Here is a 22714-nt window from a genome sequence, read left to right on the forward strand (position 1 = left end):
AGCCATTCCACTTGTTTGCTATTTCACAATCCCCATAATGCCTTGGTGAGATCTCCAGGGCCTCACTAAAGCCAGGGATCAACAGGAAGAATAAGGGTGTTTGCTTGCCTCAGGTCCCAGCTGAGAAACAGCAAAGTCAGGTTTGAAGCCCAGGCTGGAAGATCCCAAAGCCAGGGCTTTGGCCATATTGTCCCCAGGGCAGGGGCTGGAGGATGTTAAACATGAAAGACACAGCCTCTCCCTGAAGCAAGAAACATTTATTAAGCACCTACTACATTGAGTACAGTCCTGAGGGAAAACCCAAAGTACAGGCAAGAGCTGGTCCCTGCCAGCAAAATATGTGTCTGGCAAGAGGGGTGAGACACCAACTTGGTGGCTGGAATATATGTTCTCATGACACATTACAGACTTATGCCATGTAAGGTTGAAAAGGGGCGGTCGCAAGTGACTGGGTGCAGAGGGAGCATTTAGAGGGAAAAGTCTCTCGAATGGTCCCAGGGCTCCAAGGGACCTTGAGGGCCATTGGGTCCAAATCCCTTGTTTCGTGGGCAATGTAATGGAGGCCCCAGGGTAGTAATGAAATGAAGAAAGGAGGAGGGATCCAGATCTGGCCCCCATGTGCAGGCCAGTGGTCTGTCTGCTGGGGAAGGCTTCAGCAGCCCCTCTTCCAGATGTGAGCATCCAGCTCCTACTGAGATGTGCCTCAAACAGCAGGTTTTTACACAGGTTGAAACCCTGGGCAAAGGGGAGTTCTGTCTGGCCTGACCCAATGAAAGGGCAAGGCAGACAAGCTCTGCCCTTTGCTCCCAGGCCCTCAGTTCCTGCTGCCCCCTGACTCTACCAGCTGGGACAAAACGGACAGAACCATGGGATTTCCTTAATTTGGAGTTGTCAGCAGGGCTGCAGATCCAGGAGAACATAATGTAAACAGGACTAGTGACTGGCTGTCCTGGGTCAATCTCCTACTGCCCTCCCCCAAATGGGCAGAGTGATTAAAGCGATCCATCCAGGGAGAAACCCAGTGCCTGCACTGGCTTGTCTAGGGTGGTGGGAAGGGGTAGGTGGGAAGAAAGGGATTGTCACCTAAAGACTGAAGGTTCAAACTCAGAACCAGTTATCCTCATCAAGAGCTAAAGGCAGGAAGCAGGGGCTCCTAGGAGACAGCAGACTCTACATCACAATAGGCTGGCCTACTACTGCGGGACAAAGACCACCCCACCCCCTCCAAGGGCAGGGCAGCCCAGAAAGAACCCCCAAGTTGAGGGCATAAGCCTGTAGAAAGCCTTGATGGGGGGGGGGCACAGACTGGTGAAAGATAACTGTTGTCTTGGGGTACCACCCTCTCTAGGGGACACAAAATAGAAACCCGATGGGGGTTTTAAATGACACCTCTATCCTGAGGTGAGGGAAGGTCAGGTGGCGCAGGAGAGGTTTGAGTACCTGGGTGGAAATTAGGGCAACATTGGATTCTGAAGCAGAAAGCTTCAGATTACAGAAGTAATCAGTAACATTCACATGTCTGTGGGGAAAGAAAGCTAGATTTTAGAGAGAAAATTGGATGTGGGTTCAAATCCCAAGACCCAGCTATGGAACAGTGACCAGCAGGTTCCTGTCAGGGCCTGATTTCTGGTTGTGGGACATTTACTGTGGCCCCCCTTCCAGCTCCAAGTTCTGCCCAGTCCTAAGGGATGGGTTTCTACCTAAAGCCCTGTGGCACACCTTGAGGGCTCACCCTCAGAGAACCATCCACAGGCGCCTTCCTTCCCAGAGTACCAGGGCTCAGGGCAAGGTGAGGAGACGTCCCCCGCAGGGCGCCCCTTTCTCCCCTGCTGTGGGCGGCAGGAACCCTCGGAAGGCAGCTCCTTGGAGGCCTGAGCAGAGCCGGCCCCAGGCACTGTCCGAGGTGCTGGGGGGCCTGTCCACAGGGGCTTGCGTGTGGGTGGGCCGGGGCGGTGCGGGGCCCTGCGGGGAGGCCAGGTCCGGCTCGGACGGGCCCCTCGGGGTCTCCTCCCATATCAGGACCTCGGCCAGGCCTCCTAAGCGGGCCCCGGGGTTCTCCGGTACAAGGTGGGGGCTGTGGTCTGGGTCCCCCCTCCTCCACTGATCTCTACACCATGTGACCACCTGGGACGAGGGTCAGCGGGGCGGGGTCCTCCCTGGTCTCGGTCTCTTCCTTGAGCCTAGAGCTCTCCCCACCCCCTCCGAGGCTCCGGCCCCCGAACGGCCGGCCCCCCGACTGCGCGCTGGGCCTCAGCTTCCCCCGCTGTAAAAAGCGGAGCTGAGCCACGTGATGCTCCGAATCGCTACGCCGCTCCCCCTCCGGGCCTCAGTTTCCCCATCTGCAGCCCTCCTCCCTCCGCTTTCTGCCCGCAGGGGCCCCGCGGGAGTCGCCGGACTTACGTGCGCGCGGGCGGGAGAGCTACGGGCGCCTCGTGCAGCGGCGGCCTCGGACCTCGCGCTGGACGCCCTCCTGCGCACGCGCAAGGCTTCTCCGGGAAGAGGGAGGGGGAGAGGAGAAGGGGGGGTCCGCGCGCTGGGGGGAAGGGGGAGGGGATCAAACGCGGGAGCCGAGGGGCGTGCGGGCGACGGCGGCGGAGGCGGTGGCGTAACGCGGCGTCACGATAGGCCGGTGACCGACGGCCGCCCACCCTCCTCGCTCGCTCCCTCCCTCCCGCTCCTCGGGCGCGCGCACCAAGCCTCCCCCGCACAAACGCACACTCACACGCGTCTCGCCCCGGTCTCCGCAAACAGCCCCTGCGCCTCGGGGCCGCCGATCGATGATGGCGGCGAGGGAGAATTTTTGAAAGCCGGCAGTTTCTTTCCTGCGATCTGATTTGCTCAGGCTCTCTCCGCCGGGCGTTTTTTCCTCCAACTTGTCGGGGGAGCCGGGAAGTGTAGTTCCGTCCCTTCGGCTCGCCCTAGGAGCCGCACCGCTTTCTGACTACACTACCCATAGAGCCGTGCGCGCCACAAACCGGCTTTCCTCCCTTCCCATTCCCGCGAGATCATCGACCCGAATCGGACTGGCTCGTGGGCTGGGCGAGGAGACTACCATTCCCGAGATGCGCCTCGCCGCTTTCGGTCCTGGCAACGGCAGACTGTCAACAACTTTATTTAAAATTGGACGGACAAAACCCCAGCACCGGGGCTCCCTCTAGTGCCTTCAATTCCTTAAAGCAGGGATGGGGGCTTTGGCTCTGTTCTGGGTCGTCCTCTGGGAGGGGGCTGCCCCCAGCCTGGGAGGAGGGGCCACGTGGAGAGCGCAGCTGCTCCGGGCGTGGTCAGAAGGAGCTGGCCCACCCCCAGGGGAAGATGATGCCCCTGATCGCTAATAGTAAAGAGATGCCCACGAAAACCACCCCGAGCTTCCATCTTGAGGCAGTCAGACTGGCAAAGGTGGCAAGACAAAATGGCGATTGTTGGGGAGGCTCGCTAATACATTGTTGGTGGAGCTGGGGTCAGGCTAGCAGTTTGGAATCCTGTTTTCCCCCTCCCCCCAAGTCACTGAACCGTTGTACGGACCCATTGACCCATCAGTTCAGAACCAAGACCAGACCTAGACCAAGGGGACCAAAGACCAGAAGGAAGGGACTGAAATCTACAAAACTATTGCAACAACTGTAGAAAAAAGATAGGGGACGACTGAACAACTGGTGGCATAGTGATGTGATGGAGGTTACTGTTAAAAGAAATAAGGACTGTGGCAGAGGAGGAGTTCGAGAAGACTCTTGTGAACTGAGACCCGGAGAAACGAACAGAACCAGGTGAACAACTTACACAATGATAGTGAAAAGAGGGGGAAAAGCCTTTGAAAGACTTCAGAACTGGGATGGCATTGATTCGGACTTAGAGGGCTGGCGGTGATGGACATGGGATGGACACCGCCTGTGTACGGCCAACTGGGGACAAGGGGTTGATTTGTTTTCCTTACTTGTTATAAGGGGGAGGGAGCTTCTTTTTGGTGGCAGGTGAGTTATTGGGTGGTGATAGAGCACTGATAAAACACTAACGAAGTGTAGAGGAAAGTGAGAAAGGAGAAACAAAACTGGCAATTTTGTTGCTACTTTGTTACGTTTGATGGTTACCTGCGTCTTGTCAAAGATTCTGGAGCGGTTTGCCATTTCCTTCTCCAATGTATCTGCATTTTACAGATGCGAAACGGAGGCAAAGAGGAGTTAAGTAACTTGGGGAGGATCGCATGGTCGGTAAGTGTCTGAAGCTGGATTTGGACGCGGATGTTCCAGACTCCAGACCCAGTGTTCTATCCACTGCACCACCTAGCTACATTTGATAACATACTTAAAAAAACCAAAACACCCCAACAAATTACATGTAACTGAAGTTCATTTTCATAGACTACACTATTGTTAGTGTTCATTGATTATTTTCATAATTTTCAAAAAAGACGTTTATCTTAATACATGTTAAGCCTGCTACGTTTCAGAGACTGCAACAAACACTGGAAATTTCAGTGGCAACAGCAAAGAAAGACAAAAATATAGTACCTGCTGTCAAGGAGGTGGAGTGGTACAAACTCTGGTGATACCAAATAGATAGAAAAGGCCTTGATGGGTTTGTCAAAAATTGGGTTGTTACAACATTGTGCTCTGGTCAACTGTAATAGACTTAGATCTTCTCAGCAGTATAATGATCCAAGACAATTCCAAAGGCTCATGATGGAAAATGCTGTCCACAGTCAGAGAAAGGACTGTGGAGTCTGAATGCAGATTGAAGCAGATTATTTTCTCTTTTTTTTCTTTCTCATGTTTTTTCCCTTATGTTCTGGTTCTTCTTTCACAATGTGGAAATGTGTTTAATATAATTGTACACGTATAACCTACATCAGATTTCTTGCCATATTGGGGAGGGGGAAGGGAAGGAAAGAAGGGAGAAAAAATGTGGAACTCAAAATCTTACAAAAATGAATGTTGCGAAAGAAAGAAAGAAAGAAAGAAAAGAAAGAAAGAAAATAAAAGCAAGCCAGGGCTGTTGAATGGGGTCCAACTGGTCAGGAACATGGCCAGTCCAGCAAATGCTTTACAGAGAAATTTCACTCACATGTGTTTCTTTTCCATGGAGATGGAAGAGTGGAGAGAATATCCTAAATGAGGGGTTTGCTTTTGAAAATTACCATCAGACACAAGAAGACTTTCTTCAGTAACAAGATAAATTGGGGTGGTTTATTTAGTTGAGTATTTAGGGGCATTCCAAAATGAGGGAACGTGCTTTCTGGAACAGGGTAGTCACCTGAACTGATTGAAATGAGTCCTTGACAAAGCTGTTTAGCCACTGTCACATTCTCTGACTGTTTCCAGGCTCCTAGATCTTCAGCCAGAAGAGACTTTGGAGGCCATCAAGGCTGGCCCCCCTCATAGACCCAGGGAGGTAGTAGTAGCTTACCCAAAGTCACCGAATCTTAGATCTGAAGCCTGTCATTTACACTGCCTAGATCTTGGACAGAGATTTTTTTTGTACTGTGATGTCTAGCATTTGCAGTTTGTATGTTGTTGGAGATGTAAGCTCTTTGAGGGCAGGAAATGCTTTTGCTGTGCCCTCAACACTGGGCACAGTACCTGGTACATAGAAGTGATTTATTAATGCTTGTTGATCAGTTGATGGAGTATGACTCCCTTCCCCTCAATTTTACAGGAAATACAAGGAGAGGAATCACATGACTTATCAAGCTTACATTGATAGTAACAGAAGTGAGATTCAAACTCAGGTCCTTTGATTTCAGAGTCACAATTCTTTCCACTGTTTCAGATGTCTCCCATATTCTGCTCTTGACCAGAAACAATTTCATTGTATAGAATACTTAACAAAGCAACAACAAAGCTCCAAAATGGGCTTAGAACCAGGCGGAAAGCAAAGAGAAGTCCCCAGGCTAAATGATGAGGTCAGCACTTCTTCTTTCCCTTTACCTCTAGGGTCTGCATTTCCTGGTCTTCAAGTGGGTAGTAACATTCTGGGCCCCTTGGGGAAGGATCCATCTATTTCTACACAGTCATGGGACCCACCAGTGGGCAGGGTAGCTGTATCTTCAGCAATTATCCAAATTCTTTAGAACAAACAGAGCCTCTCACTTCCCAGGACCACAGACTCTGGGAGCTGCAAGAGGCTTCCCAGGCCATTAGACCAAGCTGTGCCTGAAGAAGAATCTCTTCTATGACATTGGAACATGAGGTGGTTCTCTGTCTTTGCTTGAAGACTCCCAGTGAGGGGGAAGCAGAGATGTGCTGTTAAAATGTTTAACAACTGGCTCTCCAGAAGAAGAAAAAAAGCCTAACAAACCTGAGATACACTTTTAAGTTTAATTTGCATTATTAACATTTTATCCATCTTTTTATTAAGTCTAGACAATCAACAAAAACAATCAAATCCTGATTTGTGTTGTTGCTTAGTTGTTTCTGACTTATGACCCCAGCTGGGGTTTTCTTGGTAAAGATACTAGAGTGGTTTGTCATTTCCTTCTCCAGCTCATTTTACAGATGAGGAAACTGAGGCAAACAGGGTGAAGTGACTTTCCCAGGGTCACACAGCTATTAAGTGTCTGAGGCCAGATTTGAACTCTGGCCCTCATATCTCCCTTGAATCTTCTCCAGGGTGAGCATCCCCAGTTCCTTCAACTAATCCCCTTACAGCATGAGTCTGAGGCCCTTCCCCATCCTGGTGGATGACCTCTGGAGCCTTCCCATCTTCTCAGAATCCATGATACTCAGAATTGAACACGTATAGCTTGGTGGGCTGGGAGGTGGGGACCTGCATTCCAGAATTGTCTCTGGCACATCGCCTATGTGACCTTAGACAAGGTCTAAGAAACTGGACCTCAGTTGTAAAATGAGGAGTGCCTGACTGGTTTCTACAGTCCTCTCCATCTCTAAATGTAATATTTCATTTCATCCTCACAGAGCCTTTATGAGGTAGACAGGAAAGGAATTAGCCACCCTGTCAACCAACTAATAATAAGACCAGAACCCAAACCTGAGCTCAGTTGTCCTGACTCCAGCCTGCAGCCATTTCCATGACACATATGTTTCTCTTGGTGTCTGTCATTCTGTTACTATCTAGTGTTGTGACATTGAATATTTTCCTACCTGGACCTGTTTCCTCATCTGTAAAAAGAAAGAATCCAACTCCAGTTTCCCAGATGCAGTAATTTATAAGGGCCATAGATGATGAGACACCCTAGCTAGTGAATTCAAGAGGCATAGTGATTGTGGCATCATTGTCAAAAAACACTTAATAAGTGTTACTGTGTTCAAGGTGCTGTGCTAAGCGCTGGATGGGGTTCTCTACTTGGAGAAAGGAAAGCGCTGGTTCAAATCCTGCTCCAGATACTTATTAGCTATATGACCTTGAACAAGTCACTACACATCTGCCTCAATTTTCTTGTCTGTTAAAAACAAAATGAAAGGATTGTTCTAGATGGCTGCTGAGGTTCCTGCGAGCTCTAATGAGTTTAGTTAATGTTTGAATTTCTATTTCTCTAATCAATAATAATTTAAAACTTTTTAAAACTGCAACTATAAATTGTGTTGCTTTCTTTATCGGAGAACTGCCTGTTCATATCCTCTGTCCATTTATCAGCTGAGGAATGATTCATACTCATAGATTTGACAAAGTTCTTTACATGTTTGAGACATGAGACCTTTATCTGAAAAGCTGTCTATAATTTTTTCCCTTCAACTTTCTGCTTTCCTCAGTTCTTGGCTACATTTGGTTTTATTTGTAGAAAACCTTTTAAATTTAAGTTAATTGAAATTATCCATTTCACACCTCATTCTCTTCATAAATTGTTCGCTTATCCATAAGTCTGATAAGTAAAATGTTCCATGTTTTTCAAATTTTCTTGTAATATCTCTCTTTATATCTGGGTCATGCATCCATTTTGATCTTATCTTGGTAAATGGGGCAAGATATTGGTCTATGCCCAATTTCTACCAGACTGCTTTTCCCAACAATTTTTATCAAATAATGAATTCTTGTCCCCAAAACTCAAGCCTTTATGCTTATCACATACATATTCATTTGCTGCTGTGATTGTACGTCTACTCTGGTCCACTGATCTACCTTTCTATTTCTTGGTCAGAACTAAATCGTTTTGATAATTACTACCTTCATAATGACTTTGATAAGTATAATCTCAGATTGCCCATCTGAAAATGAGGGCATTGGACCGGGATGAGCTCTAAGGTGCCTCCCAGTTCTAAATAATGCCAGATTTAGGTTCAGTATAAGGAAACACTTCCTAACAATTGGAACTGTCCAAAAGTAGAATGGGCCCCTTCGACAGAGGGTGGGTTTCTTCTCCCTGGGAGAAGTCTTAAGCAAAGTCTGGATGAGTGCATTTAAGGAAGTTGTCCAGGGGCTCTTGGTTTAGGTCCCGAATGGATTCATGGCCTCTGGGATCTCCTCCGACTCTTAGTCTGACCTCATTTGAGTCTCCTAAGACTCTTAGGAGTGAAGGTCCAGAAAGACTTTTTACCCCATTTTGCAGAGAAGGAGGCTAGAATTGGAGAAGGGAGATGACCTTTCAGTATCTGATTAGATAGCTAGTAAGTCTTGAAGGTCAAAGAGATCGTTAACCTAGGTCTTCCCGTGTTCTTCACTCAATTCTATCACTTACAAAACTCTTGAAAGATGCCCCAGCTCCCAATTAAGCTCTTGGAACTTTGGCTGGGAAAGATCATTTGTTGAGTATGCCAAGAGCTGTGCCCTTCTGTCAGCCACTGTATGTGCCAGACTCTGTGGCTAAGAGCTATGCCAGGGAGACACTCTGGTTTTCACTGCCTTAACTCAGGTATTTGGATCAGAAAAGTTTACCTAGTATATTCTTTGGGATAAATGGAAATGCCACTGTTAATATGACTGGAGCTTTTAAAGTGAGCAGGGAGAAAATAGGAGAGACCCTTCTTCTCGGGTTTTAAAAATAACAGTGACTCAAAAATTTCAAATTTATCTCCATTCTACCACTCAACAAAAATGAAGCTGAATGGGACTGTCTGCCTGAGCTGAACAAATTGAGTTTTGTCCCTTGCTCTGATGATGGGGATTTCTAAATCATCTGCATTGCTTGGCCTGAGTCACAGAGGGGAGTTCACCAAGACCAGCCCTTGGAGGGCCCATGGGCAAAACCAGCCAGCAAATTCTTTCAGCATTTAAAGGCAAAACATGCAGAACTAGAAAAGGAGCCAACTCCCTCTTTTTTCTGAATGAAGAACTTGTGAGTTAAAATGCCAAAGGAAGTCTTTTAAAGGAGATTTATTAGCTGAAGAATCGCTTGGGAAGGCCTCATCTCTTAGGGCTCTTTGAATTGCTTTCAGCAGAAACCATTCCAGCAAAAGAAAAATCAAAGGAAAAATTGCCTGGCTTCTGGCCCTAAAACCTTCAGTGACACAGTTAGCTCCAAGAACATCAGGCAGTCACACTGATTAGCTTCTATTGCCTTAATTTTTTAGGATTATACATAATTCATGGAGTACTTATGTAACTATTTTAAGTATAATATTTAATATGGATTTGTTTTTTTCTTAGCAAAGAGAAATACATAAATTTAAATAAAATATTTTCATTGAATAGTTTAATTTACAGGGTGCCATGAAGCAGTGATTACATACAGATATATGTGCTATATATGTATATGCATGTACGTCATGTGTGTATACATGTCTATATATAGAATTCTTTATGAATTTCTCCCTTCCTCTCATCTCCTTTCCTCTTCTCTCACTTTCTCTGTCTCTCTGTCTCTTGATCTCTCTCTCTCTTTCTCCCCTATTCCCTCTCCCCCTCCCCCCATCTATCCACACACATTTGTCTCTGTGATATAATATATCCTCCCTGAGGACAGGGACTAAGTTTTCCTTGTATCTTTTTTATCACTAGCTTCTCATATGTCCTGAAATAGAATAGGAGAGTGGGGGCAGATGGTTCCGAGAAGAAGTGAGGCTGGTGACCGGCACAGCCCTCCCTCACTCAAAACACAGTCAAGTGCAAGTCCTGTCATCACTTCTCTGATGGCACGAAGGATGAACACACACAAATAAGTGTTGATTGGCTGGTTGGACTTGGATTGAGGAAGACCTGGGTTCAAATATGACCTTTGACATTGCTGACTGTGTGATCAAGGGCATTTAACCCTGTTTGCCTGAGTTTCTTGATTTGTAAAATGGGAATAATAGTCTTTACTTCCTATGGTTGTTGTAAGGATCAAATGAGATAATAACTGTAAAGCACATAGCATGGTGCCTGGTACACAGTAAGAGCTAGATAAATGCTCGCTATTATTATGATTATAGGTAGTTTTGCAAACAAGTTCTATAGTTTTTCTGGCCCACCAAATGTATTTAATCTACTCACCTTATCCTAAGAGATATCTGAATGTCAGGGAGATACGATGGATTGTAAGCTCCTTGAGGACCAGGGGATATGTGTGTGTGTGTGTGTGTGTGTGTGTGTGTGTGTGTGTGTGTGTTATTTGAACCGAACACTGGTCATAACAGCATCTCATTCAAGTAGATACTAGTACACTTAAGTCAACTTGAGTTTATCAGAACGCTAAGCATGCCAAGTGCTGTGCTGGGCACTGGGAAGAAGAAGACAAAAAAGGAAACCATCCCTACCCTCTAGACAGCTTACGTTCTAGAGAGAAAAAACCATAAGGTCACCAAGAGGATAAAACATGATCCAGCAAGGCTGAAGAGAGCCAAAGATGGAGAGGGCCAGGCAGGCTGAGGCTGCGTGTTCGTGTTTTCTTCAGTGTTGAGGAGTGATATTGGCTAGAATTATATCTATCTGCCCCTCTCAGATATCTCTGATCTAGGAATAAGAGTTTGGATTCAGAAAGAAAGCCTCTTAAAGGGGAGAGTCTACTGCTTTCCTTATAGATGCTAGTTACACAAAAGACCACCACAAATAATGAATAGGAAATGAACCCATTTATCCAAGAAAACAGAAATCAGAAAAGTTTTACAGTTTAGAATACGCCAAGGAATATACAAAAAATGAACCATCTCTTCAGTTGGAATTGAATTAAGATCTCAGCTCAAACCAAGAGAGTGAATGAACATCTTCAGTCAGAGGAGGTCCATTCTAGCAGTCTCTAGAATTTCAAATATAATGGGGCCAACTTCCCATGTATAACTTCCATTCCAAAGTCTCTTTTTCTCTTCTCCGGAAGGAAAGAAAAAAAAGAAAGACATTCTCTGGAATGTCCTTGGTCCATGTCCCAAGAGTATCAGGAAACAACTCAGTAAGTATCTCATACAGGTATGAATCATTGAGCACATCATCCTCTCAGTTAATCAGAAGTCATATTCTCCCTTTACATATAGCAGACAACATTGGGCTGATCTCGCTCACCTCACTTTGGGGGGGAGTTGAGTTACATACAAAATAAATAAAAATTAGTTAGAGGTTGGGGGACACTAATAAGTGGGGGAATCAGAAAAGACTTCTTAAAAGATGTGGCACTGTGGAAGAATCTTGAAGGGAACTGAGGATTCCAAGAAGCCAAAATGAGATATAGCATTCCAGGAATGGGAATAGCCTGTGGAAAAAGACATGGAATCAGGGGTCAAAGCATATTAAAATCCTCCTTGAAGTTCAACTAAAAATGGTTTTTTATTTTTATTTTCAGTTCTGAATTCTCTCCCTTCATCCACACCCCCACTACCCATTGAGAAGGCAAGCAATGTGATGCTCATTGTACCTATGAAATCATATAAAATGTATTTCCACATTAGCCATGTTGCAGGGGAAAAAGCAAGAAAAATAAAGAGGAAAAATAGACTTCAGTCTGCATGCAGAGTCCACACGTTCTTTATCTGGAGGTGGATAACATTTTTCCTCATGAGTTCTTTGGAACTGTTGTGGTTTATTGGGTTAATCAGAGTTGCTATCTTGCTAAGTTTCACAGTTGGTCATTGCTACAATGGTGTTACTATGTACAATATTTTCTTGGTTCTGCCCACTTTGCTTTGCATCAGTTCATATATGTCTTCCCAGATTTTTCTGAAACCATCCCCTTCATCATTTTTTACAGTACAATAGTATTCTATTACAATCATGGGGCAGTTAGGTAGTACAGTGGAGAGAGCAGCACTGCAGGAGTTAGGAGGACCAGAGTTCAAATCTCACTTCACACCTTTGACACTCACTAACTGTGTGACCTTGGGCAAGTCACTTAACCCCAATTGCCTCATCCTGGGTCATCTCCAGTCATCCTGATGAATATCTGGTCAGTGGATTCAGATGGCTCTGGAGGAGAAGTGAGGCTGGTGACCAGCACAGCCCTCCCTCACTCAAAACAAAGTCAAGTGCAAGTCATGTCATCATTTCTCTGATGGCATGGTCTTCTTCGGCAACGAAGGACAAACACACATTATATATCATAACACATACCATATATTCAGACATTCCCCAACTGATGAACATACCCTCAGTTTCCAATTCTCTGTCACCACAAAAAAGAGCTATCAATATTTTTTGGCAAACATACACACACATATATGTATATACATGCATAAATGCATACATACATAACTTTGTTTTTTTCTTTGATCTCTTTGGAGTATAGATCTCATTAAAGTATTACTAGATCAAAGAGTATGCATATCAACTGAAAATATTAAGAAATAATATTAAGGTAGATGGATAAAAACATTTCGTCTTAATAGGATCTTTGCCTTCCCTATCTTTTGAAGCAAGACTATGAGCCCCTCAAGGGAAATGCTGTCTTTTTCATAAAAAAAAAACCATTTTGGGCAAAGGACCCAATATACAAAAATATTTATAGCAGCTCTTTTTGTGGTGGCCAAGAACTGGAAATCAAGGCAAGCTGTGGTAGATGAATGTAATGGAATGCTAGCGTGCTACAAGAAAGATGAACAAGTGGACTTCAGAAATACCCAGGTAGACGTACATGAACTGATGCTGCGTGAAGTGAGCAGAACAGCAGAGCAATAGACACCATAACAACCACAGTGTGCAAGGACTGTTTTTGAGAGACTTAGTCCTCCACAGTAAGGCAAGGACCTAAAACATTTCCAAAGGACTCATGATGCAAAATGCCATCCATCTCCAGAGAAAGAACTATGGAGTCAGAGCTTGTTATGTTTGGTTTTGTTTAGTTTTACCCATGTTTTCTCCCATTTGTTTCAATTCTTCTGTGCAACATGACTAATGTGAAAATGTATTTAATAAGAATGTATTTGTAGAGCCCATATGGGATTGCATGCCATATTGGGAGGGAAGGGGGAGAAAATTTAAAATTTCTGTAAGTGATTGTTGAAAATTGAAAATAGGGGGCGGAGCCAAGATGGAGGACTAGAAAGACACACTTATGCAGGGTCTCTTCCCACAGCTCATAAAATACCTGTAGAGAGGGACTCTCAACAAATTTTGGAGCAGCGGAAGTGGAAAACAACAGAGCGGAGGAGATTTCCAACCCACAGTGACCTGAAAGGCCCACAGAAACATCAGTTGCACCAGACAGCACGGAGCCCAGCTGAGCCATGTGACGTGACGAGACTCTGGGAGGAGGACACCTCAGGGGCAGAATCTCCAGTTGCAGTAGCGGGTCCTCAGATCCCTCAACCCACAGGCGCCAAAGGTCAGTGATGGGGTTTTATCAGCAGTCCAGGAAGGGAGAAGGGCCTTCCCATAGCTCTGGCAGCAGGCAGCGGCCACAGAGTCTGCACAGCAGCCTGTATGGAAGCTCCATTGTTGGAATGTAAAAACTCCTGGGGGCATTGAAGAGCTGAGTCTTACCTCAACCCTGGGTAGAGGCTCTGACCCAGCTGGTCTTTGTCTCACACTGAAAGGCAGCCCTGCCCATCCAGCTTATCTGAAAATCAGCCCTCAGTGCTGACTTTATCGGAACTGGAGGCCAAGTGGCTGTGGAGAGGTATCTGCTAAGATTCTGGGCACAAAAATCCCTCTCTGCATCCAGACCAGTACATGCTTGATTGTGCCACCTAGGAGGAACCAAGATCTCACAGATTCCCAGAGTATACCCTACTCGTGACAAAGGACCCAAAAGTTAAGTAACTGGTTGGGAAAATGCCCAAAAAAGGGAAAAAAAAAAAAGACCATAGAAAGTTACTTTCTTGGTGAACAGATATCTCCTCCCATCCTTTCAGATGGGGAAGAACAATGTTTACCAGCCATAGAAGTCAAGGCTTCTGTATCCCAAACATCCAAAATAAATATTCAATGGACTCAGACCATGGAAGAACTCAAAAAGGATTTTGAAAATCAAGTTAGAGAGGTGGAGGAAAAACTAGGAAGAGAAATGAGAGAGATGCAAGAAAAGCATGAAAAGCAGGTCAACACCTTGCTAAAGGAGACCCAAAAACATGCTGAAGAAAACAACACCTTGAAAAATAGGCTAACAATTGGCAAAAAAGGTTCAAAAAGCCAATGAGGAGAAGAAGGCTTTCAAAAGCAGAATTAACCAAATGGAAAAGGAGGTTCAAAAGCTCACTGAAGAAAATAGGTCTTTCAAAATTAGAATGGAACAGATGGAGGCCAATGACTTTATGAGAAACCAAAAAATCCCAAAACAAAACCAAAAGAATGAAAAAAATGGAAGATAATGTGAAATATCTCATTGGAAAAACAACTGACCTGGAAAATAGATCCAGGAGAGACAATTTAAAAATTATGGGACTGCCTGAAAGCCATGATCAAAAAAAGAGCCTAGACATCATCTTTTATGAAATTATCAAGGAGAACTGCCCTGATATTCTAGAACCAGAGGGCAAAATAAATATTGAAAGAATCCACCGATCCCCTCCCGAAAGAGATCCAAAAAGAGAAACTCTTAGGAACATTGTGGCCAAATTCCAGAGTTCCCAGGTCAAGGAGAAAATATTGCAAGCAGCTAGAAAGAAACAATTCAAGCATTGTGGAAATACAATCAGGATAACACAAGATCTAGCAGCTTCTACATTAAGGGATTAAAGGGCATGGAATATGATATTCCAGAAGTAAAAGGAACTAGGACTAAAACCAAGAATCACCTACCCAGCAAAACTGACTATAATACTTCAGGGGAAAACATTATCTTTCAATGAAATAGAGGACTTTCAAGCATTCTTGATGAAAAGACCAGAGCTGAAAAGAAAATTTGACCTTCAAACACAAGAATGAAGAGAAGCATGAAGAGGTAAACAGCAAAGTCATAAGGGACTTACTAAAGTTGAACTGTTTACATTCCTACATGGAAAGACAATATTTGTAACTCTTGAAACTTTTCAGTATCTGGGTAGTTGGTGGGATTACACACACACACACACACACACACACACACACACACACACACACACACACACACACACAGAAAGTACAGAGTGAATTGAATAGGATGGGACCATATCTTAAAAAAATGAAAATAAGCAGTGAGAGAGAAATATATTGGGAGGAGAAAGGGAGAAATGGAATGGGGCAAATTATCTCTCATAAAAGAGGCAAGCAAAAGACTTTTCAGTGGAGGGAAAAAGAAGGGAGGTGAGAGAAAAACATGAAGTTTACTCTCATCACATTCGACTAAAGGAAGGAATAAAATGCACACTCATTTTGGTATGAAAACCTATCTTACAATACAGGAAAGTGGGGGAGAAGGGGATAAGCAGGATGAGGGGGAGGATGGAACGGGAGGGCAGTGGGAGATGGGAGCAATTTGAAGTCAACACTCTTGGGGAGGGATAGGATCCAAAGAGAAAACAGAAGCAATGGGGGGCAGGATAGGATGAAGGGAAACATAGTTAGTCTTACACAACACGACTATTATGGAAGTCATTTGCAAAACTACACAGATGTGGCCTATATTGAATTGCTTGCTTCCCAAAGGGAATGGGTGGGGAGGGAGGGATGAAGAGAAGTTGGAAGTCAAAGTTTTAGGAACAACTGTCGAGTATTGTTCTTACTACTAGGAAATAAGAAATACAGGTAATGGAGTATAGAAAGTTATCTGGCCCTACAGGACAAAAGAGAAGATGGGGACAAGGGAAGGGAGGGGTGTTAGAAGAGAGGGCAGATCAGTGAAAGGGGCAATTAGAATGCTTGGCGTTTTGGGGTGGGGGAGGGGAGAGATGGGGAGAAAATTTGGAACCCAAAATTTTGTGAAAATGAATGTTAAAAGTTAAATAAATAAATTTAAACAATTTTAAAAAATGAAAATTGAAAATAAATAAGTAAATAAATTTGAAAGTAAAAATAAAAAAACAACATTCTGCTTTTGAGGGAAGAGATCCTCTGAATCCTTGTGGGGGAGGGATGGGGAGGTTAGTCAAGGAAGGAATTGAGTAGTCCCAGGTGAAGATTAAGTTACTACTATTCTAGAATGATCTCCCCAAACTGTCTTTGAACACATTCTGACTTTTCCTTGTTCAAGATTACTGCTAACGTTATCTCAAATTGTTTTGGGATTGAGGGAGAAGTCTGAGATTATGGCAGTGAGAGAGTAGGGGAGAAGGAGGGATGGTTTTAGTTTAGAGACTTCTCTTTCTTAGCTAAAAACTCTTAGATATAGAGTAATGATAAATTAATTTAAGTTGTTTCCACTAGACGTGCCCCCGATACAGAGTAGACTATTAATATTTTTCTTTGACACAGAATGTGGAAACAGCAAACTAGTCATTTGATCTGGAACATAGAGGGCATGGAGAGAGTAATAATAAATCAACTTGAAAAAATAGGCTGGAGCCTAACAAATGTTTATGTATCAAGCAGGGTACCAGGTGCTGGAGATAGAAGAACAAAATCAGAATAGCTTTTGTCTTCAAGGAATTTATATTCTGATTGGGTAGAAAATATGTTCACATAGAAATGTACACACAGCATAGAAATATACACATGGATGTACAAATTATACAAAGGTATATACAAAGCACATATAAAGAAAGTAGACAGGAGATAATCTTGGAAAGAAAGTTGTTGACAGCTGGGACAGAGGTGGGGTTGGGGGGAACAGTCTGGGAAAGTACTTATGCAGGAGGCCCTGGAGCTGAGTTTTGAATGAAACCATGAACTCCGAGAGGTGGAAGTAAGAAGGAAGGGGATTCCAGGCAGAGAGGACAGAACTAGCGCAAAGGTTGAAGAGGGGACATATAATGTTATATATGGGGAAGAGTAGGAGCTGGATTATAATTATATTAAACCATGATGTTTAATATAATTATAGTAAACTATAAAGTTATTATATAATAATCATAATTATAAAAGATGACATTACATAAAGATTATAATAAACTTAAATCCCAAACAGAGCCATTTTGTTATGTAATACACGCGTGAGGTGGGGGAGGGCAGGGCGGGGATATGGCATACATAGGCTCCTATACCTAGGTAAGTTAATACAAAGTGGGGAGTGATGGCACAAAATAAAGACCCAGGGAAATTTCTGCGGAGCATTTGAGGAGGGAGAAGACACTGGGCTATAGGTACATTTTGTAAACCACAAAGTACATTAGAATTGTGAACTGCTATGGTGGTTGTCCTTTGTTTTCAAAGAGGACCAAAATGATCCACCATGATAAAGTGCAGTGTCAGTGTGTCCAACTGTGGCTCATCAGACCAATATGAACTTGGAATGCTCTACCACAGGTTGGGCACAGATAGTCCATATGTATATTTCAGGTGGATATTCCAAATCTGCACATCCTACATTTACTTTGTGCTGTCTCAATTCTGCTTTCTCATAGATCACAGCACCCTTTTTGATGTGGGCACACCATGCTGAGCGGTCCTGTGCCAGGGTCTCCCATGTTGCACAATCAAATCCAAAGTTCTTGAGAGAGACCTTGAGAGTGTCCTTGTATCGCTTCTTCTGACCCCCATGTGCTTGCCTGCCCCATGTGAGTTCTCCATAAAATAGTCTTTCTGGCAAGGGTATATTTTGCATTTGAACAACGTGGCCAGCCCATTGGAGTTGCGCTCTCTGAACCATAGTTTGAAAGCATGGCAGTTCAGCTTGAGCAAGGATTTCTGTGTCTGATATCTTATCCTGCAAGGTGATCCTTAGAATATTCCTAATACACTTCAAATGGAAGTGATTCAGTTTCCTGGCATGGTGCTGGTAGACTGTCCATGTTTCAAGCATACAACAATGAGGTCAGCACAACGGCTCTGTAGACCTTCAGTTTGGTGGTCAGTCTAATACCTCTTCTCTCCCAAATTTTTCTTGAGAGCCTCCCAAACACTGAGCTAGCTCTGGCAATGTGTGCATCAACCTCATTGTCAATGTGTACATCCCTGGAAAGTACACTACCAAGGTAAGTGAACTTATCCACAGCATTCAAGACTTCTCCATTTGCTGTTCCATGTATGATGTATGTATGTATGATGGTTCCATGTATGGATGGTGTGGTGTTGGCTGATGGAACACCTGTGTTTTCTTGGGGTTAATTATTAGGACAAAATTAGCACAGGCATCAGAGAATTGATCCATACTTTGTTGCATCTCAGCTTCAGAGGCTGAATTGAATGCCCAATTATCTGCAATCAGAAAATCATGCACCAACACTTGCTCCACTTTGGTCTTGGCTTGTAGCCTTTTCTCATTGAAGAACTTATCATCAGTATGGTAGTTGACATAGGCAAAATTCTTTCCAGGGTCCTCCTTAATAGACTGATCCTTCACCTGGAAGATGGTTATATACCTGAGAGCCAGTGTGGCTTCAGAAAGGGTCAAGGAACAGTCGATATGGTGTTTATTGCCCAACAACTCCAAGAGAAATGGACAGAGGTCCGTATACAACATTTGTAGATCTGACCAAGGCCTTTGACACTGTTAGTCGTGAAGGTTTATGGAAAATTATGTCAAAATTTGGTTGCCCAGAGAAGTTCATCAGTATTGTACATCAATTTCATGATGGCATGTTTGCCCAGGTTCTGGATAGTGGACAATGCTCTTATGCCTTCCTAGTCACCAATGGAGTGAAATAGGGCTGTGTGCTTGCTCCCATTCTTTCCAGCCATGTTGCCAAATGCCTTTAATGAGGATGAACATGTGAACTGCTATATTTGTTGGTGGTAACACAGCACAGTATTTGGAGGTGTCATTCTCCATGAAGAGAGCACAAATCAAATAGCAAAGCTTCTAATTAAGAACAAATAACAAGGTAGGTATTGGGGAAACCCTTCCCCCTTACACAATACTCACATATGTGGGTACTTTCTCCCACATATTCCCATGATGCCTATAGGAAAGGGAATATACTCCTGGTATGCATCTTGTTTCCTCTGGGGCTATGAATTCTCTCTGCATCTCTTAAAGCTTCTGCTTGCTAACCGTTTCTTCAGAACTGATACTGACATCCGATGGAATTAGCAGCTGCTTCTGGGGCAAGAATTGAAGGAAATTGAAGGGAATGTAAGAACACTTTTGTGTCCCAGCCAACATACTTGGGGGCTGTTCAAGCACATTCTCAGCTCTTAGCCTGGCACACAAGAGGACCTACCAGGGGCTCAGATCTTTTCCTTCAACATATTCCTTGCCCCTCAAGGGGAAGTCCCTTGCACTTTGGATTGGAATAAGTATGTTCCTTTCAATACCCATCATGCCCTAGCAGATAGGTCAGGGTCATCCAAACTATTCATTCTAAGTGATTAATAGTTATTTCGTTTTGTATCCTTAGAGCAGCTGGTGGCACAATGGACACCGCATTGAGCCTGGAGGCAGGAAGACCTAAACTCAAACCTAGCTTCAGATACTTATCCTGTGAAGTTACTTAACCTGTGTGAGCCTCAGTTTTGTCATATATAAAATGAGCATGAAAATAGCACCAAAGTCAAAGGGTTGTTGAATCAAATGGGCTACCCTATGTCAAATATTTTGTGAACCTTAAAGTACTATAAAAAATCCTAGCTTTTGTTATTACTATTATTTTATGATCCTGTGAGTAGATAGAGTAAGTGTTAAGAGGACCTTCTCAAGGAATTGTAGGGGTAAAGTTCTTTAGCTAAAGTCCCAAGAAAGGACATGAGAGATAGTATTGTGTGGTGGAAAAAGCATCAGAAAGACATAAACTGTCAATTTTCACAAGAAGAAATCTAGGCTATCCACAACCATATTTTCAAAATTGGTTCAAATCACTAATAATTAGAGAAATGAAAATTAAAGCAACTCTGAGGTTATATCTCACATCCATCAGATTGGCAAAGATGGGGGAAAAGGAAAATAAGAATAATTTGAGTGACTGTGGGAAAACAGGTTGACTAATGTATGTGTGGCTGTGAACTGGTCCAGCTATCCCAGAAAATAATTCAGAATTATGTCCCCAAAAGTCACTAAACTATGACTTTGAGCCAGTAATACCACTAGAAGGTTGAAAGCACAAAGAGATCAAAGGAGAAAAGGAGGGGTGTATGTGTGTGTGTGTGTGTGTGTGTGTGTGTGTGTGTGTGTGTGTGTAGTACAAAAAGAGCTGTATAGCAACTCTGGTATAGTAGATGGAGTAATCCAGCCTCAGACACTTATTAGCTGCGTGATCACTTAACATCTGTTTGCCTCAGTTTCCTCATCTTTAACATGAGCTAGAGAAGGAAATGGCAAACCACTCCATTATCTTTGCCAAGAAAACCTCATGGACAGTTATGGTCCATGGGCCACAGAGTCAGACACAACTGAACAACAAAGTTCAGAATGACCTTTTTTTTTTTTTTTTTTTTTTTTAAAGAAAGACTACTAGAAATGGAGTTAAGAGTCCAGTTCATATCCTGGCTTTGCTATTTATAGCCTATGTGACCTTGGGCAAGTCACTTTATTAACTTGCCTTTTTCACCCATAAAAATGGGCTCTGGCTCCAGACACATTATCCTCATTTAATCAAAGCTCAGGGATTTAGTCCTCTTTAAAATGACTTGGTATGAGTTTGAATAAACTTCCTTTATCTCCCAGCTGTGTATATACTCAGTATAAACTTATGCACATGAAAAGCCTCAGGGGCAGAATGAATAATGACCCCGGACTAGAGTCAGGGAAGGTCTGGGGATAAACCTAGTCTCTGGTGGAGTGACCCTGGGCAAGTCACTTAATTTCTCAGTGTCCCAAGCAACTCTCTCTGAGCACAACTTTCAGAAAAGGTGCTGATGATTTTTGGTAAGGAAATTCTTCCCCAACACCTCCCTAAATCCATAGGATGTGTTTATAATATGTAAGTATGTATGTGTGTATACATTGTTTCATTCCAGAAAATATAAACTCCTTGAGAGTAGAGATTGCTCTGTTTCTTGTCTCTGTGTTCTGAGTACTCAGTAGGCGCTTCACAGTGCTTGTTCATTGCTGTGTCTTCTCAGAAGAATATAATCTCATCCCAAAAAAGGCTAAGTCATTACTGTGGACCCTTAGTAACTTGTATTTAATAGGTGTTTTGAAAATGTTTCTTTTTATTCTGAATTTTATGTCCCCCCAAAGGGTGGGGACATTTCCATATATACACTAGAACCGAAAAAGATCATAATACATATATTTCTGTTATATGAGTCTCGCTTTTCTTTTAACATATAAATAATGACAAATTTAACATTTAACTTTCAAAACTGTCCTGATTCTTTCCTTCAGTTCTCTAATATGTATTTTTTACATTTAATTTTTTGAATGAACAAAAATCTATTTTCTCTCCCTCCCCATCCCCCCATTAGAAAAGAAAAAGAGGAAAAAATCCTTTGTACCAAACATGCATAATCAAGCAAAGCATATTCCCCAACGGACTGTGTTCAAAATTTAATGTAGGTCTCAGTCTGCATCCTGAGGCCATCCCCTCTTGCCTGGGGGTGGCCACCCTATAGTTTACCCTTGGTCCTTTGGAATGGTCTGGTCTTAGCTTCGCTCAGGGTTCTTCAGGCTTTCAAAGTTTGTCTTTGCAAAGTTGTTATTATGTAAATTGTTCTGGTTCTGTTCATTTCACTTTGCATTGGTTAAGACAAGTTCAGTTTCCCTGAAATCATCCCTGTTGTCATTGCTTATATTGAAAGAACATTTTGTAGTATTATATGGTTTTATATATATGTGTGTATATTTACGTACACATGCACACACCATAATTTGTTTAGTCATTCCCCGATGGATAGGCACCCCTTAATTTCCAATTCTTTGCTATAATATAAAAGGGCTGTTACAGATATTTTGTGCATATGAGTCATTTTCTTTTTTCTTTGATCTCTTTCAGGTATAAGCCTTTACGTGGTACCGATTGGTTAAAAGATATGCACAGTTTCCTGACTTCCACATGACTATCCAGAATGGCTGGACTGATACACAACTCAAAAAAAAAAAAAAAAAGAAAGAAAATTGGCACATACTTTCCTTGATCCACCCCCCCCCCCCCCATACACACACCTTTCCTCAAACCCCACCAAAAACAACAATAGACTGTTTACTTTAATTGGCACTAAATAAGTGTTCGTTGAATGGAACTAGATACACATGGCAGCTCTTAGGTTCCAGGGCCTTCCTCTGTCTAGACTTGTTTATCTGTAAAAAAAATGGGGAGCTGCTGTAAATGTCCATGTGGACTGTGACCCCTGGGGTGCTTCCAGCAGGGGTCCCTAATCTGGGGTCAACTTGATTGAGGGGGAAGTTTACATTTTTATTAGAAGATGATAGTTTGAATTAGAAGATGAAGGTTTGCTTTCTAACTTTAAGTATTTTTATTTTAAAAACCTCATTCTGTATATAGAGAACTGATCCAAATGTATAATCATACAAGTC

General features: G+C 43.3%; 2 protein-coding genes across 14 annotated transcripts in view; one reads left to right on the plus strand and one right to left on the minus strand.

The window, feature by feature from the left end:
- Positions 1 to 2835, minus strand: part of RANGAP1 (Ran GTPase activating protein 1) — a 16909-nt gene extending 14074 nt beyond the window's left edge. For 2 of the 8 annotated variants that reach the window (XM_072656257.1, XM_072656256.1), the window contains exons 1-2: positions 2401 to 2533; positions 1441 to 1519 (exon numbers count right to left, since the gene is read on the minus strand). The gene's annotated coding sequence lies outside the window, so the exon portion shown is untranslated. Of the gene's footprint in view, positions 1 to 108; positions 242 to 1440; positions 1520 to 2400; positions 2534 to 2722 lie in introns of those variants that run through there. The other 6 variants (XM_072656254.1, XM_072656259.1, XM_072656258.1 and 3 more) reach the window with 6 other exon arrangements.
- A 792-nt stretch (positions 2836 to 3627) lies between these two features.
- Positions 3628 to 22291, plus strand: LOC140534788 (uncharacterized). 6 transcript variants are annotated; one of them, XR_011977459.1, is made up of 8 exons: positions 3628 to 3764; positions 4152 to 4205; positions 11180 to 11251; positions 13364 to 13612; positions 17706 to 17858; positions 18978 to 19124; positions 19641 to 19742; positions 22173 to 22291. XR_011977459.1 is itself a non-coding variant. In XM_072656262.1 (5 exons), the coding sequence occupies exons 2-5, from the start codon at positions 4199 to 4201 to the stop codon at positions 17741 to 17743; spliced, it is 366 nt and encodes a 121-aa protein (XP_072512363.1). In that variant the 5' UTR covers positions 3628 to 3764; positions 4152 to 4198; the 3' UTR covers positions 17744 to 22291. The 6 variants fall into 6 exon arrangements, 1 of the variants encoding a protein (XP_072512363.1); XR_011977458.1 differs by adding an exon at positions 14142 to 15169 and having other exon boundaries at positions 17706 to 22291; XR_011977460.1 differs by lacking the exons at positions 18978 to 19124; positions 19641 to 19742.
- The last annotated feature ends 423 nt before the right edge of the window (positions 22292 to 22714 follow it).

This window comes from Notamacropus eugenii, chromosome 3 (assembly GCF_028372415.1).
Source record: "Notamacropus eugenii isolate mMacEug1 chromosome 3, mMacEug1.pri_v2, whole genome shotgun sequence".
NCBI classification, from domain to species: Eukaryota; Metazoa; Chordata; class Mammalia; order Diprotodontia; family Macropodidae; genus Notamacropus; species Notamacropus eugenii.